The sequence below is a fragment of the Mizuhopecten yessoensis genome, unplaced genomic scaffold (assembly GCF_002113885.1).
Source record: "Mizuhopecten yessoensis strain PY_sf001 unplaced genomic scaffold, ASM211388v2 scaffold716357, whole genome shotgun sequence".
Classification (NCBI taxonomy): Eukaryota; Metazoa; Mollusca; class Bivalvia; order Pectinida; family Pectinidae; genus Mizuhopecten; species Mizuhopecten yessoensis.
In genome coordinates, this window is record NW_018480076.1 from 262,737 (window position 1) to 289,793 (window position 27,057).

General features: G+C 40.7%; 1 protein-coding gene across 1 annotated transcript in view; it reads right to left on the minus strand.

Moving 5' to 3' along the window:
- The window catches only part of LOC110443707 (SCY1-like protein 2), a 128,431-nt gene that overhangs the window by 56,698 nt on the left and 44,676 nt on the right, over positions 1 to 27,057 (minus strand). The window contains exon 2 of the mRNA XM_021488097.1: positions 14,990 to 15,150. Coding sequence (XP_021343772.1) covers positions 14,990 to 15,150 — 161 coding nt within the window. The remainder of the gene's footprint in view (positions 1 to 14,989; positions 15,151 to 27,057) is intronic.

Below are 27,057 nucleotides of genomic sequence, written 5' to 3' on the forward strand. Positions count from 1 at the left end.
GACTGACGTTTCAATTAATCTGAATTTAGCTCACACTGTAATTCCTATATGATATATAATTATTTCCCTCGTTTACACTAGATAATCTGCTTAGTCCTGTATATCAGAACATTTGTGTTTGCTTTTAGTCATTGCAAATCTGACGAACGTCGACGCCAGTACATCATACAAAACTGAAATGTGATTTCACCTGCCAATCATTACCTAATTATTACGCCAATATAGAATAAAAATAAAAGAAACAATTTTGCGTCTTCATGATTTCATCATTTGTGCATCTTCTTTTTACACAAGCGAAGTATGCCATTTGATTAAATACATTGACCGATGCAATTATTACAACATTAGATTTATACACTTCTGACGTCATTGATTAATTGGTCGTCTGCACTCATTGTGATTAACCATGACTGTGCGATTTATGGAATTAAGGCTTCAAATGGATGCGGATACTTTACAGTTCTATAAGCAAAGAAGCTATATTATTTTAATATAGATAAAAGTATTCTGAATGTAAACAACTGAAGCTTTTGTATTTCTTGTTTTGAAACTGCACAGAATATTGTCTCCATATACTGTCTTGATCTACATTTTCAACCAACTCGTTTTGTTTGGACCCACCTTTAAGAGTATTTTTTTCTTTGAAGAAATCTGGTACACCTTTCTTAATTTTAAATATTTATTCCAAGGTAATTTGTATATATATTAAATGGAATGTATTAGTGTTACTATTAGCATATTATTCATGTGGTTGATTCATATAAAGGAGGGTGTCATCTAAGGGCCAATGCAGTTATATGGTATATTGCCCTTAAATGCAGCGAAATACAATCATTTGTTTTCAATGTTGAATCATGTTGTAAGAGGGCATATATAGTCTGAATGAAACATGATAATCAACGGGAAACAAAAAACAATGTTCCTTTAAACAAAACAAGGGCAGAATATTCTCCCCTACACAAATTTTAAGCGTTGGGAATCAATTGTCAGATTTCCTCCAAACTTTTTATGCATGTTGGTACATCAGTCTGGTATGTATCGGTTTAAACTTTTTTCTGCAGAGTTATTGTCCTTTTTTGTAGTTAGTCGCTTAAAGTCAGTGAGTGATCTGAACAAATTCTCCAAAGTTGTCTGATTGCATCTATTTTGTGGTAATGATATGAGTACATCAAGGAAATTAGGGGTGTCACAATACGCCAAGAGTGTGTCACAAATTCACAATATATTGCAATACAGAATGAATTTATTGCGATACGTATCCCAATATATTGTTTCATAGGAAGGATGTGCTCAATTTTATAATAAGTTATTGTCAGAATGTTATCAAACTTTATCATAATTAATATCGATTACATGGATTTCAGATTTTTGTCAAACCAACCATCGATTACAAAATTTGAACTATTAAAAGTCTGCTTTGTGCTAATTTGAATATCTGTTTGAATTTGTAATAATTTGCAAAGTTTCAATACCAAGCAGATACATAAAATATGCTTTTGAATAATATTGCGATAGAGCAATATTTCATGTCTGTATTGTGGTACGATATGATATATCCGCGTATTGCGATATACCTGTTTTCTGATATATTGTGACAGCCCTAAAGGGAATATACTTGACATCCATTAGACAGCTTTATTTTTCCAGGATTCAAGATGGCCACCATGGTCACTGATCGGCTGGGACAATATAAATTCAAGTTGTATGGGGCCGACTTGCTACCTTCTTTTTCTTCTTCTTCTTTATACGAGGGCTCCATCAGTTTGATGATTATGCCATCGGGGGTCCTATTGTAGAGGCGTGAAGGGGTTATTTATAGTGATTAGGGGTGGGTTTTTTTTTGTGATTTTTTTTGTGCAAGGTATAGATAAAAAGTTAAAATCTGGTGTATGTACTAGTGTGTGATGAGGGCTTCAAGGGCTGTGTAGGGTAGGTGTGCCTTGAAGTCCTCTAGTGTTGTGCATTGGACTGCTGCTAAGGGGAGGAGATTCCATTGTGTTACTGTGTGTGGGAAGAATGAGTATTTGTAGGTGTCCTTTGTAGCAGATATGTGTTTGTATGCGTACGGGTGTACCTGTCTGGTGCGGGGGTCTACAGGTGTGAGTATATGTGTTGGGTTTAAAGCTACGATTCTGTGTATAATTTTGTAAAAAAGGATAATTCTAGTGTATAAGCGTCGTGTTTGTAGTGTTGGCCATTGAAGTGTGTGGATCATGTCTGTTACGGAACTAGTGTTGTGGTATCTGTTTTGTACGTAGCGTGCTGCTCTTCGTTGTGTTTTTTCTATTTGTTTAATTTGGTTTGTGTTGTGTGGATCCTAAATGGAAGAGCAGTATTCATGTTTAGGCCTAACTAGTGCTTTGTATGCATGTTCTTTTATATGTGGTGAGTTTATTTTCAGGTTGCGTTTGAGAAAACCTAGGGACCTATTGGCACTGGCTGTGATATTGTTTATGTGTTTGTCCCATCGTAGGTTGTTTTGTAGTGTTAGTCCTAAGTATTTGCTTGTTTCTATTTTGTGTAATGTGTGGTTGTGGAGTTTGTAATCATGGTGTATTTTGTTGCGTTTCGGTGTAATGTTAAGTATGTTACATTTACCTAGCTTAGTGGAAAATATATTTTGATACTTGATGCTAATTAAACTGCCATGTTTTAAATTATTGGATTAAAGATGGCCAATTCGGCTTTTGATAAATTAATCTGTATCATAGTTAACATTCAACTAAATTCATTTGGACCCATTTTGTTGATAATTTGTGGTAATTAAATTGATGTGGAATTTATTTTTAATGATTCAAGATAGCTGCCATAGCTTCTAATAGGCTTAGCATGAGTTAATTACAGTTAAAACTTGATACTGTGAGTGATATACAAAGATTATCTGGATGTACAAGGTGTGTTGAATAGCTGACTTTTCATGTTTGGGAATTCTAATTAATTTCTAGTTATTTTTTAAAGACTGATTGGAAGAATAAGATGGCCTCAAATATAAGTTGGATTTTGACAGTTTCTGAATATATACAGACCTTTTTTATGGCTGAATATATATATATAGCAGACGATTTGAAAGATTTATGTTTTTATTCAATATTTTCCCCCGCAAGGATTTATTTATTTATTGTCTATTATATATATATATATATATATGGGTCAATTCCCGTCTCCAATTCTGGAATTATTTTCCCCTATTTCAGCCATATTTTCCTCTTTTACAATTAAAAATTCCCCACATACCACTTTAGAATAGCTACCACATGATATCCGTCCTGGTTCTATCTTGTTTATTTCGTCAGATCAACAACTGAGTGATTGATTTCATTTCCCCTGTGAGTGTGTGTTCATGTAGTCATTGCCAATATCTTACAACAGGATATACACTATCATAACTGTCATACACTTTATTGTAATCCATATCTGGTGGAGGATTCAAAGCATCTATAATGAACAGCAAGAAACAAAAATTGAAGATGTCATCCATTTCCCAGACTCTGGCCTGTGGCCATCTTACCCCCAAGTTGGTCATGCAGGGAATAGTAAATCACCTTATACAACATGTCCTTCATGCTTGTCAAAAAATGGTATCACAATATACCTTTTATATCATAAAATGATAATATTAATTTCATATTCCTTTTGGCGAACTGCTTAAAATACACATAAGTTGCACAATAATTATCAAAAATTCACCACAAATCATATGTCTTTTATGTCGGTTAATTTAGTGTGTTCCATGCTTGGGATGCTTCCCTAAGGAAATCTTGATTTGGACTACATGTACTGGTAATGATATTGACGAAGGACTAGCAAATAACCTATTCAACTAGTCCTTATATATAAATTGTTTGTGTCTTATTATATTTTTGCCTTTCTCAAATATCCTACGTAGGTTCCTCTAAATCTTTATCCTAAGTTTTGCATGTATCATTTTGAGACTGATTGAAATAACAAAATGGCCTCCAGTTAGACATCTTGAATATCAATGATGGAAGTTTGTAATAACTATTTCATAGAAACTAAACAACAGGATTTAAGTTTCTGAAGTTAAGAGGTTCTTCCTGCTCCCTAGTTATAAATATGTATAATGCATTTTGAGCTTTACTATGAATGTCGGTATAAAAACACACATATATGGGTAGGTTAATAAGAAAATTGACATCCAATATTTTTTATCATTTTTCTGATACTATTTAAAATGATTCATTTGTATTGAAATTATACAGTATGTAAGTTAACGTTTTTAACATTATTTAATGTTCATATCGGACCAAAGGCATCGACAACTGGTCACAAAAAGCTAAATGAACATCTCTGGCCTGGCCCAGTGGCTTATTGACCCCTGAATAAAACACACATGATTTATTTTATCTTGGTTTAAATAATTTGTCTATTCATATGAAAGGTGCAGCATATAAACAACAAATACACACTGTAGCACCATGATTCAATTGTACATTGATAACATTCCTTTCATGGCAAGCTCAAGCATACATACTATCAGGTTGTCTGCACTCATAGCTTTCATTGTTAGTTAACTAGAAAATGTTGTAAGCTAATTTAATATAGCTGGAACATGTATAGTACTCCAGCATTGACAAAGGCAAATACATGTACCAGCTTAGTCTAGATTTACAGTAATGAGTTTGTTAAGATTTTCTTTTTCTTGGACTAATGTCATGCATTATGCGCAGTGAGCAAATGAAAACGAGCACTGCAGATCTAAGCAATACTATTGGTAAAACAAGTATATTTTAATTTTAATTTCATATCACTAGCATCTTTCAGCATGCTGTATTCATTTTAGTACTAGTTTGTAAAGTATTGTAACATTTTGTGTTGCAAGATTTTAGCTGGTGGGCATGCATAGCCCAGCAGCTTGTGATATCATGTCAAGAAAAGAGGGCTTTTATTGTGTACAAAAGTCTTGAATGTGTTTCTTGTTACTGGTTTAAGATTAAAGAGATTAAATTTGCAAATACATTCAGATGTGATGCAGGAGTGGGGAAGAACCATAACTGTCATTGTTGTCATTGAACGTCGATCGGAAGCCTGAGCTTGTAAAGACGTTTAAATATCCTCTTCCAATTTGATACGTTGCTGGCAAATTAGCCTGCCATCAACGGACTTTGGTTGCGCAGGGATTAAAAACGATATACATTTATCAAGCTTTTACACTATATTTTATTGTGAATAATTGTTTATTATAACAATAATTTATGTATGTTTAGAATATTTATGTATATACACTCAAATTTACTATGGGGAGTAACTAACATTTTAGTGGTATTATAATTGTTACCGTTTCTTTTCTTTTAATGTTAGAGATCCCATGTGGTTCATTAATGATAAAGGGAAGGACAGAACTTCCTGGGGTGATTCCTCCACAGCGTGTTTAAGTTTGACTTGAACTCGTTTAGTGTTTTTTACGACACAGTTTCCTCGGGTAGACTGTTCCAGACCTTAATCACTCGGTTACTAAAGACATTCTTGAATATTTTTTTTAGAGTGACCTCTAGTGATACTAAGTGGTATAGGGCGAAACATTCGCCCATAGTCTAACTGGTCAATCCCGTTCAATATTTTGTACAACATCAAACATCATACCATTTGATGCAGCATCCTCATTCAAAAATATGCAAATAATCATTTTATCACACACACATACACTAAATATTTAAAGATTAATTTATATATGTGTGGACTGGTTCAAGTGTAAACAGTATTTACTAGTAGTTGGGTCAAAATTTCTGTCGAATTACGCGTCATTCTAAAATGAGACTTGAACATAAAATGAGACTTGAACTTGAACCAGAATATAAAGGAATTGTTTTTTTTTCAAAATAGTCGGCGATTTTTGTGGCGTTTTGCTGTCGCAATGTCGTCATCGTCGTCACTGTCCAAAATGTGTCTGAAAATAAGGATTCATCCAAAAACACAAAAAGTCGACGTTAAGTGTCGATTTGTCCGTCACTGGTCGCCATCTTGGAATGAGATCTATGGCACGGGTTGTTTCTTTATGCGGAACGAAACCGCGCCACATACGAACCGTTCCGACTACATAAACGAAAGCGGCCCTGATGTTTGTAGCCCTGATATCTACAACCACACTTGTTAAATTCACTATGTAAATATACAATTTTGATTAGTTTTACAGATGCAATCCGACGGGAAAGACCAGTTTTTTTCTTAAACAAAACTCTTTAAATGTTTTAGGTGATGATTATATTTGAAAACAATGATGTTTTCCTTCAATACAGTAAGGTTCACCACGGCTTGACACTTCGGAAAAGGTTGAAATAAATCTAATTATAGTAGTTTACATCTTTTTAGCAATGAAAGGTAGATTTTCCGATTGCTCTACTCAGAGACCTTAACAACGCCACACAGTACAATATCCCCAATACCAAAGAAAGCGAGCGAAAAGTAATATAAACGTACTAGTCGCTCATTGTAAATGTCACACGAACAGAAATAACGTTAGTTTAAAATGAACGCCAATGAACCAATTGTCATTGCGGTTTTTTATGACAATAAAAAAGCGATGGGGACTTTCGTACAATGAACCAGGTTACAGGGTGTGACCTTTGGTGTTAAGATGTTTCTCTTTGCATTGTGCTTAGATGTAGTTAATCATGTTTTAAACCACTCACGGGGTACGTACAACAAGTAGTTAAGATGCATTGGGGACTCCATAGCACAACCATAAATGAGCTGAATTTCGAGGTTAGTATGTTTTTGGGATTGGCATCATGGGATTGGGATGTAACATTGTAGGCTGAAGTGGTTCGGAACACCTCCCAATCGCCCATTGAGGTTCGGGTGGCTTTGTGGATTGGTGCATGCCGAAACACATCACGGCCCTAGCTTGGTTTGAAGCCATTCAGAATACCTGTAATTCCCATATTGGAATGACTTTCTGGATTGGAGGTTTTGGCAGTACCCGTAACCATTGTAGTAGTGTGTAGCTTTAACTTTCTTCGAAGAATTTTCACACATTCTTTGTTAGTACTGTATAAATTGACGCATTCAGGGGGTTTTCTCAATCCGTTATTATTTGTAGGATGAATGATAGCGAAAGACCGCTCACAACCATGTTTTGGGATGGATTTGTGGAGCCGTGCCTGGGGAAAGTCTAGTTTCAAATACATAGTTTTATGTAAAGGTAGTAGTGCAGGGATCTTTAGGAGAAGAAATCGAGATGCCGTTGATTTTTAAAGTTTAAAAGAAAGCGAAGTATGGACACACCGTAATGTTAATAACAGAAAGACTGAATCTCTGCCATTAACAGAAGTTACGTCACATAATATCTCCCCACCGGAAACACGTAATAAAATTTTATAAACTGTTCCACGATCTAGCTGGTACTCTGTGTCCTACATCAATAACATACGGTGTCGACTCGCGACAACTTTATTCCTATTAGCCGTTTAGAATTACCTCTTTTCTCCTCGACCGTTGCCATTTGTTGATCAATGGCAGTGCAATAATATTCAACAGGAACGCTGCCTGGTCGTACTGACAACGCTGATGGACGTTCCATAGGTAGTCAACAAAAACGCTACCTGGTCGTACTGACAACGCTGATGGACGTTCCATAGGTAGTCAACAGGGACGCTACCTGGTCGTACTGACCACGCTGATGGACGCATTAAAGGTAGTCAACAGGGTCGCTGCCTGGTCGTACTGCCCACGCTGATGGACGCATTAAAATGGAGTAAACATGGACGCTGCATGGTCGTACTGACCACGCCGATGGACGCATTAAAGGTAGTCACCAGGGACGCTGCCTGGTCCTACTGACCACGGTATATGGACGAATTAAAGGTCGTCAACAGGGACGCTGCCTGGCCGTACTGACCACGCTAAATAGACGTACCATATGTAGTCAACAGGGACGCAGCCTGGTCGTACTGACCCCGCTGATGGACGCATTAAAGGTAGTCACCAGGGACGCTGCCTGGTAGCACTGACCACGCTGATGGACTCATTAAAATGTAGTAAACAGGGACGCTGCCTGGCCGTACTGACCACGCTAAGTGGACGAATTAAAGGTAGTCAACAGGGTCGCTGCCTGGTCGTACTGACAACGCCGATGGACGTTCCATAGGTAGCCAACAGGGACGCTACCTGGTCGTCCTGACCACGCTAAATGGACGAATTAAAGGGAGTCAACAGGGACGATGCCTGGGCGTACTGACCAGGCTAAATAGACGTACCATATGTAGTCAACAGGGAATGTAGTAAACATGGACGCTGCATGGTCGTACTGACCACGCCGATGGACGCATTAAAGGGAGTCAACAGGGACGCTGCCTGGTCGAACTGAACACGTTGATGGACGAATTAAAGGGAGTCAACAGGGACGCTGGCTGGGCGTACTGACCACCCTAAATAGACGTCCCATATGTAGTCAACAGGGAATGTAGTAAACATGGACGCTGCCTGGTCGGACTGACCACGCTAAATGGACGTCCCATTAGTAGTAACCATGGGCGCGGCCTGGTCGAACCGACCACGCTGATGGACGGATTAAAAGGTAGTCAACAGGGTCGCTGCCTGGTCGTACTGACCACGCTGATGGACGCATTAAAATGTAGTAAACATGGACGCTGCCTGGTCGAACTGACCACGTTGATGGACGAATTAAAGGTAGTCAACAGGGACGCTGCCTGGTCGTACTGGTACTGACCACGCTGATGGACGTACCAAATGTAGTCAACAGGGACGCTGCCTGGGCGTACTGACAACGCTGATGGACGTACCAAATGTAGTCAACAGGGACGCTGCCTGGCCGTACTGACCACGCTAAATGGACGAATTAAAGGTAGTCAACAGGGGCGCTGCCTGGTCGTACTGACAACGCTGATGGACGTACCAAATGTAGTCAACAGGGACGCTGCCTGGCCGTACTGACCACGCTAAATGGACGAATTAAAGGTAGTCAACAGGGGCGCTGCCTGGTCGTACTGACAACGCTGATGGACGTACCATATGTAGTAAACAGGGACGCTGCCTGGTCGCACTGACCCCGCTGATGGACGCATTAAAATGTAGCCAACAGGGACGCTGCCTGGTCGTACTGGTACTGACCACGCTGATGGACGTACCATATGTAGTAAACAGGGACGCTGCCTGGTCGCACTGACCCCGCTGATGGACGCATTAAAATGTAGTCAACAGGGACGGTGCCTGGTCGTACTGACCACGCTGATGGAAGCATTAAAATGTAGTCAACAGGGACGGTGCCTGGTCGTACTGACCACGCTGAAGGGCCGACCAAAAGTAGTCAACAGGCACGCTGCCTGGTCGTACTGACCACGGTGATGGACGTATAATAGTTAGCCAACATGATTGCTGCCTGGTCGTACGGACCAAGCTTATAGACATACCATAGCTAGCCACCAATAATTCTTTCTGGTCGTACCGACTATACGGTTGTACGTTAGGTAGAAAACAGAACAGCTATCTGAATATAGACATCACACACCCTTTATTGCCGTGCTGACTAAATTTAGACATCACACACCCTATCTTGTCGTGCGTACTGACCACGCTGATGGACGCATTAAAGGTAGTCAACAGGGACGATGCCTGGTCGTACCGACCACGCTGATGGACGCATTAAAATGTAGTCAACAGGGACGCTTCCTGGTCGTACTGACCACGCTGATTGACTTACCATATGTAGTCAACAGGGACGCTCCCTGGTCGTACTGACCACGCTGATGGAAGCATTAAAATGTAGTCAACAGGGACGCTTCCTGGTCGTACTGACCACGCTGATTGACTTACCATATGTAGTCAACAGGGACGCTCCCTGGTCGTACTGGTACTGACCACGCTGATGGACGTACCAAATGTAGTCAACAGGGACGCTGCCTGGTCTTACTGACAACGCTGATGGACGTACCAAATGTAGTCAACAGGGACGCTGCCTGGTCCTACTGACCACGCTGATGGACGCATTAAAAGGTAGTCAACAGGGACGATGCCTGGTCGTACCGACCACGCTGATGGACGCATTAAAAGGTAGTCAACAGGGACGCTGCCTGGCCGTACTGACCACGCTAAATGGACGAATTAAAGGTAGTCAACAGGGACGCTGCCTGGTCGTACTGACCACGCTGATGGACGTATAATAGTTAGCCAACATGATTGCTGCCTGGTCGTACAGACCAAGCTTATAGACATACCATAGCTAGCCACCAATAATGCTTTCTGGTCGTACCGACTATACGGTTGTACGTTAGGTAGAAAACAGAACAGCTATCTGAATATAGACATCACACACCCTTTATTGCCGTGCTGACTAAATTTAGACATCACACACCCTATCTTGTCGTGCTGACTAAATGTAGACATCACACAACCTTTCTTGTCATTCTGACTGAATATAGAGATCACACACCCTATCTTGGCGTGCTGACTAAATGGAGACATCACACACCCTATCTTGTCGTGCTGACTAAATGTAGACATCACACAACCTATCTTGCCATTCTGACTGAATATAGACATCACACACCCAATCTTGCCGTGCTGACTAAATGTAGACATCACACACCCTATCTTGTCGTGCTAACTAACTGTAGACACCACCCAACCTATCTTGTCGTGCTGACTGAATATAGAGATCACACACCCTATCTTGTCGTGATGACTAAATGTAGACACCACACAACCTATCTTGCCATTCTGACTGAATATAGAGATCACACACCCAATCTTGCCGTGCTGACTAAATGTAGACATCACACACCCTATCTTGTCGTGCTAACTAAATGTAAACACCACACAACCTATATTGTCGTGCTGACTAAAGATAGATATCACACACCATATCTTGCCGTGCTGACTGAATATAGACATCACACACCCTAGATTGCCGTGCTGACTAAATGTAGACACCACACAACCTATATTGTCGTGCTGACTAAAGATAGATATCAATTAATATGTCTTGTCGTGCTGACTAAATGATGACACCACACAACCTATCTTGTCGTGCTAACTTAAGGTAAACACCACACAACCTATCTTGCCGTGCTGACTGAATATAGTCATCACATACCCTATGTTGTCGTGCTGACTAAATGTAGACATCACACAACCTATCTTGCCATTCTGACTGAATATAAACATCACACACCCAATCTTGCCGTGCTGACTAAATGTAGACATCACACAACTTATCTTGCCGTGCTGACTAAATGTAGACATCACACAACCTTTCTTGTCATTCTGACTGAATATAAACATCACACACCCAATCTTGCCGTGCTGACTAAATGTAGACATCACACACCCTATCTTGTCGTGCTAACTAATTGTAGACACCACCCAACCTATCTTGTCGTGCTGCCTTAATGTGGACACCACACAACCTATATTGTCGTGCTGTCTAAAGGTAGATATCACACACCATATCTTGCCGTGCTGACTGAATATAGACATCACACACCCTAGATTGCCGTGCTGACTAAATGTAGACACCACACAACCTATCTTGATGTGCTGCCTAAATGTAGACATCTATTGTCGTGCTGACTAAAGGCAGATATCACACACCATATATTGCCGTGCTGACTGAATATAGACATCACACGCCCAATCTTGCCGTGCTGACTAAATGTAGACACCAAACAACCTATCTTGATGTGCTGCCTAAATGGAGACATCACACAACCTATATTGTCGTGCTGACTAAAGATAGATATCACACACCATATCTTGCCGTGCTGGCTGAATATAGACATCACACACCCTATATTGCTGTGCTGACTAAATGTAGACATCACATACCCTATATGTCGTGATGACTAAATGTATACACAACACAGCCTATATTGCCGTGCTGAATGAATGTAGAGATCACATGCCCTATCTTATTGTGCTGACTAAATAAGAGATCACACACCCTATCTTGTCGTGCTAACTAATTGTAGACACCACCCAACCTATCTTGTCGTGCTGCCTTAATGTGGACACCACACTACCTATATTGTCGTGCTGTCTAAAGGTAGATATCACACACCATATATTGCCATGCTGGCTGAATATAGACATCACACGCCCAATCTTGCCGTGCTGACTAAATGTAGACATCGCACACCCAATCTTGTCGTGCTGACTAAATGTAGACACCACACAACCTATCTTGAGGTGCTGCCTAAATGTAGACATCTATTGTCGTGCTGACTAAAGGCAGATATCACTCACCATATATTGCCGTGCTGACTGAATATAGACATCAAACACACTAGATTGCCGTGCTGACTAAATGTAGACACCAAACAACCTATCTTGATGTGCTGCCTAAATGTAGACATATATTGTCGTGCTGACTAAAGGTACACCCAATCTTGCCGTGCTGACTAAATGTAGACACCACACAACCTATATTGTCGTGCTGACTAAAGGTAGATATCACACACCATATATTGCCATGCTGACTGAATATAGACATCACACACCCTATGTTGCTGTGCTGACTAAATGTAGACATCACATACCCTATATGTCGTGATGACTAAATGTAGGCACAACACAACCTATATTGCTGTGCTAACTGAATATAGACATCACACACCCAATCTTGCCGGGCTGACTAAATGTAGACATCAGTGCTGACTGAATATAGACATCAAACACACTAGATTGCCGTGCTGACTAAATGTAGTCACCACAAACCCTATCTTGTCATGCTGACTTAATGAGGACACCACACAACCTATCTTGTCGTGCTGCCTTAATGTGGACACCACACACCGTATATTGTCGTGCTGTCTAAAGGTAGATATCACACACCATATTTTGCCGTGCTGACTGAATGTAGTGATCACATACCCTATCTTATTGTGCTGACCAAATGTAGAGATCACACACCCTATCTTGTCGCGCTGACTAAATGCAGACATCACACCCCCTATCTTGCCGTGCTGACTAAATGTAGGCATCACACAACCTTTCTTGTCATTCTGACTGAATATAAACATCACACACCCAATCTTGCCGTGCTGACTAAATGTAGATACCACACAACCTATATTGCCGTGCGGACTAAATGTAGACATCACATACCCTATCTGGTCGTGCTGACTAAATGTAGACATCAGACACCTTATCTTGTCGTGCTAACTAACTGTAAACACCACACAACCTATCTTGTCGTGCTAACTTAAGGTAAACACCACACAACCTATCTTGATGTGCTGCCTAAATGTAGACATCACACCCCCTATCTTGCCGTGCTGACTGAATATAGACATTATAGACATCACACACCCTATGATGCTGTGCTGACTAAATGTAGAGATCACACACCCTATCTTGTCGTGCTGACTGAATCTAGACACCAGACAACCTATATTGCCGTGCTGACTAAATGTATACATCACACAACTTATATTGTCGTGCTGACTAAAGATAGATATCAATTAATATGTCTTGTCGTGCTGAATAAATGATGACACCAACCAACCTATCTTGTCGTGCTAACTTAAGGTAAACACCACACAACCTATCTTGTCGTGCTAACTTAAGGTAAACACCATGTCGTGCTGACTAAAGATAGATATCACACACCATATCTTGCCGTGCTGACTGAATGTAGAGATCACATACCCTATCTTATTGTGCTGACCAAATGTAGAGATCACACACCCTATCTTGTCGTGCTAACTTAAGGTAAACACCATGTCGTGCTGACTAAAGATAGATATCAATTAATATGTCTTGTCGTGCTGACTAAATGTAGACACCACACAACCTATATTGCTGTGCTGACTGAATATAGACATCACACACCCTATCTTGCCGTGCTGACTAAATGTAGACATCACACACCCTATCTTGTCGTGCTGACTAAATGTAGTCACCACACACCCTATCTTGTCATGCTGACTTAATGTGGACACCACACAACCTATCTTGTCGTGCTAGCTGAAGGTAGCCACCAGAAACCATTTATTGTCATGCTTACGAAATAGGAAGCCGTCCGAAACCCCTTTGATTTTGTGCTGACCATGCTATTCGGCAGAGTTTTCATCAACAAAGCTTGATCAGCTTCATAGACGCGACTGACATTTTCCATAACATTCCAGGTTGACTTATAACATATTTATATACACAATATTGTGTTGTTTGACAGACCAGTTATCTTCAATTTCCAAATGCATATACATTATCTTTACATTAATTCTAAATCAAATGATTTTTGAGGATTTTTGCCAGTTTGTTAAACCATGCGGAAAACGAAAGACCCATTGAAGTCTCCTTTCTCTCATAACTCAGTATGGCCGACAGTCCGAACTCATTCTTGCCTTGTCTCGGCTACGTCTAATCCTCATATTTTCCTGTGTAAAACCTAGGTGTAATGTACCTTTCTGTCCATAAATCAAAATTCGGTTTTAATTTCGATCTAAAGTAAGGAGTACTCGATCAAACTAGATACACTGTTCTGCTCCAATCTATCATTTAGACGCTAATTCGTCCCTGGCTCCATTTCCATTTGACGATAAATGCGTACGCACCGCACTAACGCTTACTCCAGACGGGAAATGCGGTGTCAAATGGGAAGTACATCAAGCGTCACGTGACAGGATTTACAGACGCGTGAGTGATGCTCAGATTGTACAATGTTGTGATATATGATACATGGTTGTGATATCATGGTAAATCTTGGCGATACTGTTATATTGGGTTTTGTTTTGAGACTAAGGTATCCCTGTGTTCTGACGCAGGGATAATATATCGTGCCATAAGGCAATATAATTTTTATTATGTGGTGTGATGTATTGCCACGGTTCAGATATGACAAAGAACTCCGACTTTAGACTCGTTCTATATTTGTTGCTCTGCAAAAGGCGACATCATGACGCCATGTAACGATGTCTGTAATGATGACGTGACACCCGTCTGCAATCAACACGTCGTACAGATACATTATTGGACAGTACATATTTACGGTATTGTCAAACTGACCAATACTTACTGACTTTCCTCCAGAGGATGTAAAATACCCAGTAACCGCGGGTGTTTAAACTTCTCCAGCAGCTGGACACCTTGTCGTAGTATTTCAGACACTGTCTCTCGCCTCCTCGGTTTGTGGAGCTTGTCGGCAATCTTCTTCTCAAAGATACACACCGATGCTTCCTGTTAAAGACGAAAAACATCACATTGGCATCGATTCATTATAGTGGTTACGATGTCTAAGTATGCTCTTACCCATTACTGGTGTGTGACGTGTTCGGTATACGCTAACCGTTTACAGTTGTGTGACATGTTCGGTATACGCTAACCGTTTACTGGTGTGTGACGTGTTTGATATACGCTAACCGTTTACTAGTGTGTGACGTGTTCGGTATACGCTAACCGTTTACAGGTGTGTGACATGTTCGGTATACGCTAACCGTTTACTGGTGTGTGACGTGTCCGGTATACACTAACCGTTTACTGGTGTGTGACGTGTTCGGTATACGCTCACCGTTTACAGGTGTGTGACATGTTCGGTATACGCTAACCGTTTACTGGTGTGTGACGTGTTCGGTATACACTAACCGTTTACTGGAATGTGACATGTTATACGCTAACCATTTACTGGTGTGTGACATGTTCGGTATACGCTATCCGTTTACTGGTGTGTGACATGTTCGGTATACGCTATCCGTTTACTGGTGTGTGACATGTTCGGTATACGCTATCCGTTTACTGGTGTGTGACATGTTCGGTATACGCTAACCGTTTACTGGTGTGTGACATGTTCGGTATACGCTAACCGTTTGCAGGTGTGTGACGTGTTCGGTAAACGCTAACCGTTTACTGGTGTGTGACATGTTATACGCTAACCGTTTACTGGTATGTGACATGTTCGGTATACGCTAACCGTTTACAGGTGTGTGACGTGTTCGGTAAACACTAACCGTTTACTGGTGTGTGACATGTTCGGTATACGCTAACCGTTTACTGGTGTGTGACGTGGTCGGTACATTGTATACGCTAACCATTTACATGGTGTGTGACATGTTCGGTATACACTAACCGTTTACTGGTGTGTGACGTGGTCGGTACATTTTATACGCTAACCATTTACTGGTGTGTGACATGTTCGGTATACGCTAACCGTTTACTGGAATGCGACATGTTATACGCTAACCATTTACTGGCGTGTGACATGTTCGGTATTCGCTAACCGTTTACTGGTGTGTTACATGTTCGGTAAACGCTAACCGTTTACTGGTGTGTGACGTGATCGGTATACGCTAACCATTTACTGGTGTGTGACATGTTATACGCTAACCATTTACTGATATGTGACATGTTCGGTATACGCTAACCGTTTACAGGTGTGTAACGTGTTCGGTAAACGCTAACCGTTTACTGGTGTGTGACATGTTCGGTATACGCTAACCGTTTACTGGTATGTGACGTGGTCGGTATACGCTAATCGTTTACAGGTGTGTGACATGTTCGGTATACACTAACCGTTTACTGGTGTGTGACGTGTTCGGTATACGCTAACCGTTTACTGGTATGTGACGTGATCGGGATACGCTAACCATTTACTGGTGTGTGACATGTTCGGTATACGCTAACCGTTTACTGGTATGTGACGTGATCGGGATACGCTAACCATTTACTGGTGTGTGACATGTTCGGTATACGCTAACCGTTTACTGGTGTGTGACGTGTTCGGTATACGCTAACCGTTTACTAGTGTGTGACGTGTTTCGTATACGCTAACCGTTTAATGATGTGTGACGTGTTCGGTATACGCTAACCGTTTACTAGTGTGTGACGTGTTTCGTATACGCTAACCGTTTAATGATGTGTGACGTGTTCGTTATACGCTAACCGTTTACTGATGTGTGACGTGTTCGGTATACGCTAACCGTTTACTGGTGTGTGACATGTTCGGTATACGCTAACCGTTTACTGGTGTGTGACGTGTTCGGTATACGCTAACCGTTTACTAGTGTATGACGTGTTTCGTATACGCTAACCGTTTACTGGTATGTTACATGTTCGGTATACGCTTACCGTTTACTGGTGTGTGACGTTTTTGGTATACGCTAACCGTTTACTGGTGTGTGACGTGTTCGGTATACGCTAACCGTTTACTAGTGTGTGACATGTTCGGTATATGCTAACCGTTTACTGGTGTGTGACTTTTTTGGTATACGCTAACCGTGTACTGGTGCGTGACATGTTCGGTATACGCTAACCGTTTACTGGTGTGTGACGTGTTTGGTATACGCTAACCGTTTAATGATGTGTGACGTATACGCTAACCGTTTACTGGTGTGTGACATGTTCGGTATACGCTAACCGTTTACTGGTGTGTAACGTGTTTCGTATACGCTTACCGTTTACTGGTGTGTGACATGTTCGGTATACGCTAACCGTTTACTGGTGTGTGACATGTTCGGTATACGCTAACCGTTACCTGGTGTTTTACATGTTCGGTATACGCTAACCGTTTACTGGTGTGTGACGTGATCGGTATACGCTTACCGTTTACTGGTGTGAGACGTGTTCGGTATAAGCTAACCGTTTACTGGTATCTGTAGCACGTCCCGTTTGTACGCATTCTTTACATATATACAATGCACCGTCACATCTCTATGACCATATTTATGGTGGATGAAAAAAGCTAAGGTTTATTAATTTTGATTAAGGATGATATTTTTTCTTTTGAAGAATTGGTTTTGCAGTGCGCATTACCTTTACAGAATGGCAAAAGTGCATTACATTGGAGCCAGGCGCGGCTATACTACAAAATTACAAACTGCCGTCAGAAAAATGATAAAGGATGGGGTTTGGTTATATAAACATCGAATATTTCCAATATTTATCATGTTATAGCAAAGAGAAACTTAATCGATTTGTAATAACTACGCAAACGTCCAAAGGTTTCCAGAATTTGGCTTTCGGTAATATTTACATACTCTCTCTCTTTATTTGCCAAATATCGTTATATTACAACACACCATAACTCGTATTACCGTTACACATTGGCGGTAAGCATATGAAGGGTTAAAAGACGGAATTTTAAATTAATCCCTTACATTTCAGATACATTTGAAATTAAATAAACAAAAGCATGCTTGTTAAACCAACAGAATTGTATTATTTCGTCTGACCACAGCAACAAATGGGATAAAGAAAGATTACATAATTACCATTCACGGTGGTTAGCTGAAAATAAGGCTACATAAATGTCACCCGTACTAATTAGCAGAAGGAAGCTGTGCAGTGAACGGTACAATTAATACTGAGATTCGTTTGAAATCAAACATGCTAAGTTCAGTTAGCAATGACGGTGTCTGCTAACCACCAGCAATGACGGTGTCTGCTAACCACCAGCAATGACGATTTGGTAGTTTAAACTGCTACTGATGGAAATTAGCAGAGACAAGCGTTGTTAAGTGTATCGTTCGTATTCCATGGACGTATGTCTTAGTTGATACGAAATAACATAAATCTATTCAAATTGACTATTTCCGCTAACTTCTTCAACATTGGCAATTTTAAGTCATAACTGAAATTAATGCCATTTTACCTAGTTTCACTCAAGATTACCTACTATTAGTACACATTGGTAGTGCTTTACAGAAACTAGCATAATTAAAAGTCTTTTGTATGTTTTGCATCAATGTAGGACTGGTGGTAACATTTAAAGAATTTCCTTTTAACTCATTTCTGGTAATTGCAAAGAATTGCAATTAAGAAGCCTGCAGAAACTCGAGTGTTTTACACAATCGGTGACTTCCTCGGACAGGAACTCTTGTTCAAAACTATGGATAATGAAAGGGTTCTATAACCTTTAATTATGATAAACCGTTTAATTCTGTAAATTGTGTACATATAAAGATGAGTTCATTGAACCTGTTTAAGTAAAACAAGTCTAGATCTCTTCTATGAGCAATTTGAGTACAAGCGAGTGGTGTTTCTGTGTGCTGCGCTGACAAGCCCTACTTATAACGGTTAGCGATACTTTCGATTTGTCCTAGATGTCTGCTTTAGGAAACAGATTGAGGTGCACGTCGCATCGGAGATGGTTTTAATGATGTATCGAATGTGTACAGACATGCTATTACATTGGTGACTACGTATACGGAGTCTCATTTTGAGGTTAGAAATGCAATAAGGCGATGCCCTGTGTCCCCATGATTGGATTATATAACCGCTATCACATACATGTACAGCATGCTCTCACTTCCATTAGACATGCAGTGCACGCGAGTAGCAGACTGGCACTACATAGAAATATGGCTACGCACGGCCATATGGTTCGGGCGAGATGAGACTTGGTAAACATTCTAAATCTATATAAAGCAATATCAAATACAGAACTAGTAGAAAAGGTGTAATACGATAAGCACATGTATAGGTTACAAGCACAGTTACAAAATAATAACTAATGAATAAATACTATATTTAAATATATTAATACTAAGTCCGTAATTTAGGAGCTGTTATTTTTCTTTAATATACAAAACACATTATTGAACATCAACAAACACATCGTTAGGAAATTTTTGACCTTTATATAGTCGAGAAATGTCATATTATTTTATAAATATCCTATCGAATTCAAGAAGTGAAACAACAATTACTGTTTTCATATGATCTACTTTCTTCAGAAAAATGCTATCCAGGTGAACGTATATGATTAACGTTACGTATCCCAGTTCAAATAAACTACGTACAGAAACTTGGAGAATCAGCAAATCAGAAATAGCTACAGATATGAATCAAATCATAAAACTTTTTTTTTTTAAATATAAAACATCCTTGAATTAATTGTGTGTTTTTTTTAATATGGATTGGCCTGAAGTTCCCTTTATAGTATTAGCAACGAGAGTAAGCCATAACAGATAGGCTTGCAACATAGTGTTCCGACTTTAACAAATACCGACCTTGACGCATAGCGATGGGCGAATCTTTGGGAAAGCCACGTGTGGTTAACCAAAACGTTTGTCACAGCACAAGAATATAACAGTATAACGCGTAGACCATTTATCGGCGTCTTTAAGACGCTTCAAGGTTTTTTGTGCATCAGGATTTACCAATTTGGCACCTTATAATCACTGAATGAAAATGTACCTTTTGGACAATATAACTTGGTTTTCAGAATTTGGCGCTTACAAGTCTAAAAACAGTCAAGGAGAAGTCGTTTTAGGTTTAATTATCATTGAAGTGAAGGGAATTGGATATATACATTTATATACGTGAAGTACGTAGTTATAATGCCCTCCAGTATCCCCGTCACTACATTAAACGACCGTGTACTGTTGGAGACCGGCTTCAAGGAATGTCACTAAGCCAGCGGCCATGATTTCATAGGAATGACAAAAATCGTTTCCTCTCCTGGCAACAAATGATTAACTTGAAATCAGATTTGTCGTGGACGCGTTGAATCTCCTGAGATTCAAGTGGTATGTTTGCCAATATACGATACCAATGATAATGAAAACGTCAAGACTGCCTCGGGTTATTTCTCCAATATCCGGGGCAACAGTTTTGTATTTGTGAGACGTTCAGAGAAAATGTCATATACAGTCAGTGACAGTGAAATCAAAATACACTACCGGAAACGTGTGACACAATGACAAACAGAATTATCCTCATAAAAAAACAGTAATGATACATATCTATACAAGCCTTACACACTCCGTTGTGGCGTGCTCAGTTGTGAACATGATACATGACCGTTGAAGACCAAAGCGCTAGCGATGGTTAATAGCACACATCATATATAGGCTGTTCGTTACACTTCCTAACAAATATATTTTCGGATAACCCTCGTGCTATTTCCATGGCTAACCAATACGCAACTTTATCAATGACAACCAACGGTTATCGTTCAATCTGTCATTTGGAAGGCCGCCACTCCTCAATAAAAAGGTCACTTGTTATGGTGGGCAGATATTTATGCCGCCATCAGACGGCAAAAAGAGTCTCTGACGCCATTAAGGGACAGTGTTTTGGCGTCGTGTCAGTGAACCCAATTAGAGACAGTGCTCTAGCGTCGTGTCTGTGACGACAATAAGGGACAGTGCTCTAGCGTCGTGTCTGTGACGCCAATAAGAGCCAGGGCTCTAGCGTCGTGTCTGTGACGACAATAAGGGCCAGTGCTCTAGCGTCGTGTCTGTGACGACACTAAGAAACATGTTATAGCGTCGTGTCTGTGACTTCAATAGGGGACAGTGCTCTAGCGTCGTGTCTGTGACCCCAATAGGGGACAGTGCTCTAGCGTCGTGTCTGTGACGACAATAAGAGACAGTGCTCTAGCGTCGTGTCTGTGACTCCAATAGGGGACAGTGTTCTAGCGTCGTGTCTGTGACTCCAATAGGGGACAGTGCTCTAGCGTCGTGTCTGTGACGACACTAAGAAACATGTTGTAGCGTCGTGTCTGTGACGACAATAAGAGACAGTGCTCTAGCGTCTCGTCTGTGACTCCAATAAGAAACATCTTATAGCGTCTTGTCTGTGACTCCAATAAGGGACAGTGCTCTAGCGTAGTGTCTGTACCGACAATTGGAAACATGTTATAGCGTCGTGTCTGTGACTTCAATAGGGGACAGTGCTCTAGCGTCGTGTCTGTGACGCCAATAAGAAACATGTTATAGCGTCGTGTCTGTGACGACAATAAGAGACAGTGCTCTAGCGTCGTGTCTGTGACGACAATAAGAAACATGTTATAGCGTCGTGACTGTGACGACAATAAGAGACAGCGCTCTAGGGTCGTGTCTCTGACGCAAATAAGAGACAGTGCTCTAGCGTCGTGTCTGTGACTCCGATAAGAGACAGTGCTCTAGCGTCGTGTCTGTGACGACAATAAGAGACAGTGCTCTAGCGTCGTGTCTGTGACTCCAATAAGAGACAGTGCTCTAGCGTAGTGTCTGTGACGACAATAAGGGACAGTGCTCTAGCGTAGTGTCTGTACCGACAATAAGAGACATGTTATAGCGTCTTGTCTGTGACTCCAATAAGAAACATGTTGTAGCGTCGTGTCTGTGACGACAATAAGAAACATGTTGTAGCGTCGTGTCTGTGACGACAATAAGAGACAGTGCTCTAGCGTCGTGTCTCTGACTCCAATAAGAAACATGTTAAAGCGTTGTGTCTGTGACGACATTAAGAAACATGTTATAGCGTTGTGTCTGTGACGACAATAAGAGACAGTGCTCTAGCGTCGTGTCTCTGACTCCAATAAGAAACATGTTATAGCGTCTTGTCTGTGACTCCAATAAGAAACATGTTATAGCGTTGTGTCTGTGACGACAATAAGAGACAGTGCTCTAGCGTCTCGTCTGTGACTCCAATAAGAAACATGTTATAGCGTCGTGTCTGTGACGACAATAAGAGAGAGTGCTCTAGCGTCTCGTCTGTTACTCCAATAAGAAACATGTTATAGCGTCTTGTCTGTGACGACAATAAGGGACAGTGCTCTAGCGTAGTGTCTGTACCGACAATAAGAGAGAGTGCTCTAGCGTCTCGTCTGTGACTCCAATAAGAAACATGTTATAGCGTCGTGTCTGTGACGACAATAAGAGACAGTGCTCTAGCGTCTCGTCTGTGACTCCAATAAGGGACAGTGCTCTAGCGTCGTGTCTATGACGACAATAAGAAACAGTGCTCTAGCGTCGTGTCTGTGACGTCAATAAGAGACAGTGCTCTAGCGTCGTGTCTGTGACGACAATAAGGGACAGTGCTCTAGCGTCGTGTCTGTGACTCAAATAAGATACAGTGCTCTAGCGTCGTGTCTGTGACTCCAATAAGATACAGTGCTCTAGGGTCGTGTCTGTGACTCCAATAAGAGACAGTGCTCTAGCGTCGTGTCTGTGACTCCAATAAGATACACTGCTCAAGCGTCGTGTCTGTGACTCCAATAAGATACAGTGCTCTAGGGTCGTGTCTTTGACTCCAATAAGAGACAGTGCTCTAGTGTCGTGTCTGTGGCTCCAATAAGAGACAGTGCTCTAGAGTCGTGTCTGTGACGACAATAAGGGACAGTGCTCTAGCGTCTTGTCTATGACGACAACAAGGTGACTCCAATAAGGGACAGTGCTCTAGCGTCGGGTCTGTGACTCCAATAAGATACCCTGCTCAAGCGTCGTGTCTGTGACTCCGATAAGATACAGTGCTCTAGGGTCGTGTCTGTGACTCCAATAAGAGCGTCGTGTCTGTGACGACAATAAGAGACAGCGCTCTAGGGTCGTGTCTGTGACGACAATAAGACACAGTGTTTTGGCGTCGTGTCATTGAACCCAATAAGAGACAGTGTTTTGGCGTCGTGTCTGTGACGCCAATAACCGACAGTGCTCTAGGGTCGTGTCTGTGACGCCAATAAGGGACAGTGCTCTAGCGTCGTGTCTATGACGACAATAAGACACAGTGTTTTGGCGTCGTGTCATTGAACCCAATAAGAGACAGTGCTCTAGCGTAGTGTCTGTGACGACAATAAGGGACAGTGCTCTAGCGTCGTGTCTGTGACGCCAATAAGAAACATGTTATAGCGTCGTGTCTGTGACGACAATAAGGGACAGTGCTCTAGCGTCTTGTCTATGACGACAACAAGAGACAGTGCTCTAGCGTCGTGTCTGTGACGCCAATAAGAAACATGTTATAGCGTCGTGTCTGTGACGCCAATAAGGGACAGTGCTCTAGCGTCGTGTCTATGACCACAATAAGGGACAGTGCTCTAGCGTCGTGTCTGTGACGCCAATAGGAGACAGTGATCTAGGGTCGTGTCTGTGACGACAATTAGAGACAGCGCTCTAGGGTCGTGTCTGTGACGCCAATAACCGACAGTGCTCTGGGGTCGTGTCTGTGACGACAATAAGAGACAGCGCTCTAGCGTCGTGTCTGTGACGACAATAAGAGACAGTGCTCAAGCGTCGTGTCTGTGACGACAATAAGAGACAGCGCTCTAGCGTCTCGTCTGTGACTCCAATAAGGGGCAGTGCTCTAGCGTCGTGTCTATGACGACAATAAGAAACAGTGCTCTAGCGTCGTGTCTGTGACGACAATAAGGGACAGTGCTCAAGCGTCGTGTCTGTGACGACAATAAGAGACAGCGCTCTAGCGTCGTGTCTGTGACTCCAATAAGAGACAGTGCTCTAGCGTCGTGTCTGTGACTCCAATAAGAGACAGCGCTCTAGGGTCGTGTTTGTGACGCCAATAAGAGACAGTGCTCTAGCGTCGTGTCTGTGACGACAATAAGATATAGGACACATAATGTCTATGTCTTGTAAAAAGACAAATGGTTCAATTAACAAATCAAACATTTTTATAAAGAGAAAACATTTTTGTTTTTGATAATAAGAAGAGAATATTTAGATAGGGTTGCCTTTAAGCACATCAATTTAGCGTTCGCTTTATTTGGTAAAATATTTTATCAATTTGGCTTTCGATAAAAAGGCATAGTCATATAAATCCATATGTAGACAAAGAATGTAAAAGCAAAGCGTTGAAAGTATTCGTTTAGATGTTTTATGCTAAGTCTGACATACATACAACAGTTTAAATAATACCAATGGTGATGCTATGACATACGTATTGCATTTTTAAGACAAAAACAATCTTAGTTTTCATACAAATTATACAGTACTGTAAATCAATATCCTAAAATAAATAGTGCGTTTTTAATTGCCGGTCAGATATTACCGGAAAGGTCTTTCGCTGACTCAAATTTTTTGTCAGATTTCGATTTCCATATTTGGTACTAAATTTCAAAGGAAATGAACATTATCTGACTACTAAGACGTGATAATGTTCTATGTTTTCTATGAATAATTGACTTGACTGCAATCAATAAGTTATATTGATCTCGTGTTATTCAAGTCGTTCCCGGTCAGGTTATTATAAGGACCCCGTAACTATAAATAACTTCACTTCCGGTTCTATTTTTAAACGTCACAGCCTAGACGCTGACAAGTTAAGCTTTGATCATATTGATTTATTCCTGAAAGCGTCATTAAGAATGTTTCATGAACCGTTAGGACTCTCTGCGAGAAGTCACATCTCTTGCATTGACTTAATAATCTACAGAACTGTCTAGTTGAATACGACTTAATATTGTCAATTTTAAACTAAACGCCTCTTTGATATCATTCGAAACTAGATACGTAGGCTGTTTAATTTTATATTCTGTCAGTGGTAGCTTGGTAAATTCTGGAAAATAAAAAATGTGATCTTTTTTTAATCTGCCAAATTGCCCTCTCCGTGCCGACGTGGTGTATTAAACAATAATACTTACACGAGTCTACTAAATTATTTCATCGAAATTATTTCCTCGGGGGGATTCGTGCAAAAAACAGAGTACAGTATGGTATCAGAAGATCTATTGGCAAATTAAAATCTACTCTTGATACGCTTAAAAGGGTTTCGACCTTATCACGTCCATGGATGGGCGGTTTAGTTTGTACAGTTTATACCTTAAGGATCACAAAATCACTGCCAAAAACTGTAACTAAGTATTGGAAACGGGTTTTTCCGGTATGGCGATAGCTTTGATAAATCATTAATTGAAAAGAAAACCATACCTTGTGGGACTTATGAGAAATGATAAAGATGTTTATTATCACGTACGGGGTGAATTGTCATGTCGACAATTTGTGAAATACCAAAACAATTCGTTTAGGTGATACAACAATTATCAATACTTCGGCCTACTGGCCTTCTTCAAGGGCGAAATCAACGATGGGTTGAAGTTACGTTCGATTTGCTTCTTTAGAAGTACAGGAAATGACGTACACATTAATGACGTCACAAAGGCTCCTTTAATCTATTCGTTTAGGTTCCAGAATAACTATTTGATGTATTTATATACAGTGTCTTAATTATGACATGCATTGTAACAATATTGAGTGTTGTTTGAAGTGAAAGGTAATTGTTATGTTCACTGTTTGATAAATGTACTGATCAGTTGGCTAAAGATACGGCCATGCATAGTGAGTGTGATGTTCTGGCTTCTTCTGCACTTTTCTTTGTCGTTTTTTTCTCTCATACTGTCCTTTTTTTTAGTCGATGCTACTTTTCCTTCTTCCCTTGTAACCCAGCCCTTTGATGATTCAGAAAAGAATTTATCTGCTGTAACCAACTGTTTGCTGTAAAAGTAAAACTCAAGTGAAACCCCCCCCCCCCCCCCCCCCCCCCCCCCCGCGGAATTGGAACTTGCTTTTGTATCCCTAACTTGGTAACACAAAATTGACCAAAATAACTCTGCAACACGACAATTCAACATTTCGGATCTTTTTATTTTCTCTCTATTTCATGGCAGCAGTTTTGTTCTCTTGCACATTGCTAAGCAATACCTCGCTTTTGGCCCTAGTGTTGAACGTTTGCCACAGTGCGGACGACAATGTGTTCTGTCCAACGTTCTTAAAAATGGTAGTTCTTATTGCCTGCTTAATGTTCAGCATTTAGAATGATCGTTATATCTGATTAGCCCGTTGCCAGGTCAATGTGACCAAGCGGAATACTCTTCCGGGTGTTTTGGGTATGGTATTTCAGTGAGGTTGCACTCTAAAGTCGGCATCAGATCCACGCCATCACAAGTAGCTAATACAACAACCTACCACCTCCAGAAATTTCACATGCATTGTTTACACGGAAGTATGTCCTTAAATGAACTTATCTGTTAATAGGACGCTACCCGCTTCTAACGTTATGGTACTTACGTTTTCGCATATCAAAATACGAAATTATCATTGACCAAGAAAAAAAATGATTGCAGATACCAATTACATGCAATTTAGTAACGCTATTTGTGTTTAAAAAAACAACACAAAAAAGATTTACGTAGTTACCATTGATTGCGTGCATTAGCATATAATACATAAGACGGAACAGCAACAATTCGTGGTTGGCTATCGAGATTCAAGCTCAAATAGTTTGATTTTATATTTGAAGTAACTTACATTTGTTAGCAATATTGTGACTTTAACAATGTATTCGACGTTGATAACTATGAAAAATGAAAATTCGTATATTTGTTTCTGGTAAAACGTCCCTGCAAAATCGTATGTCACATGAAGACGGGTGCCTAGGGAG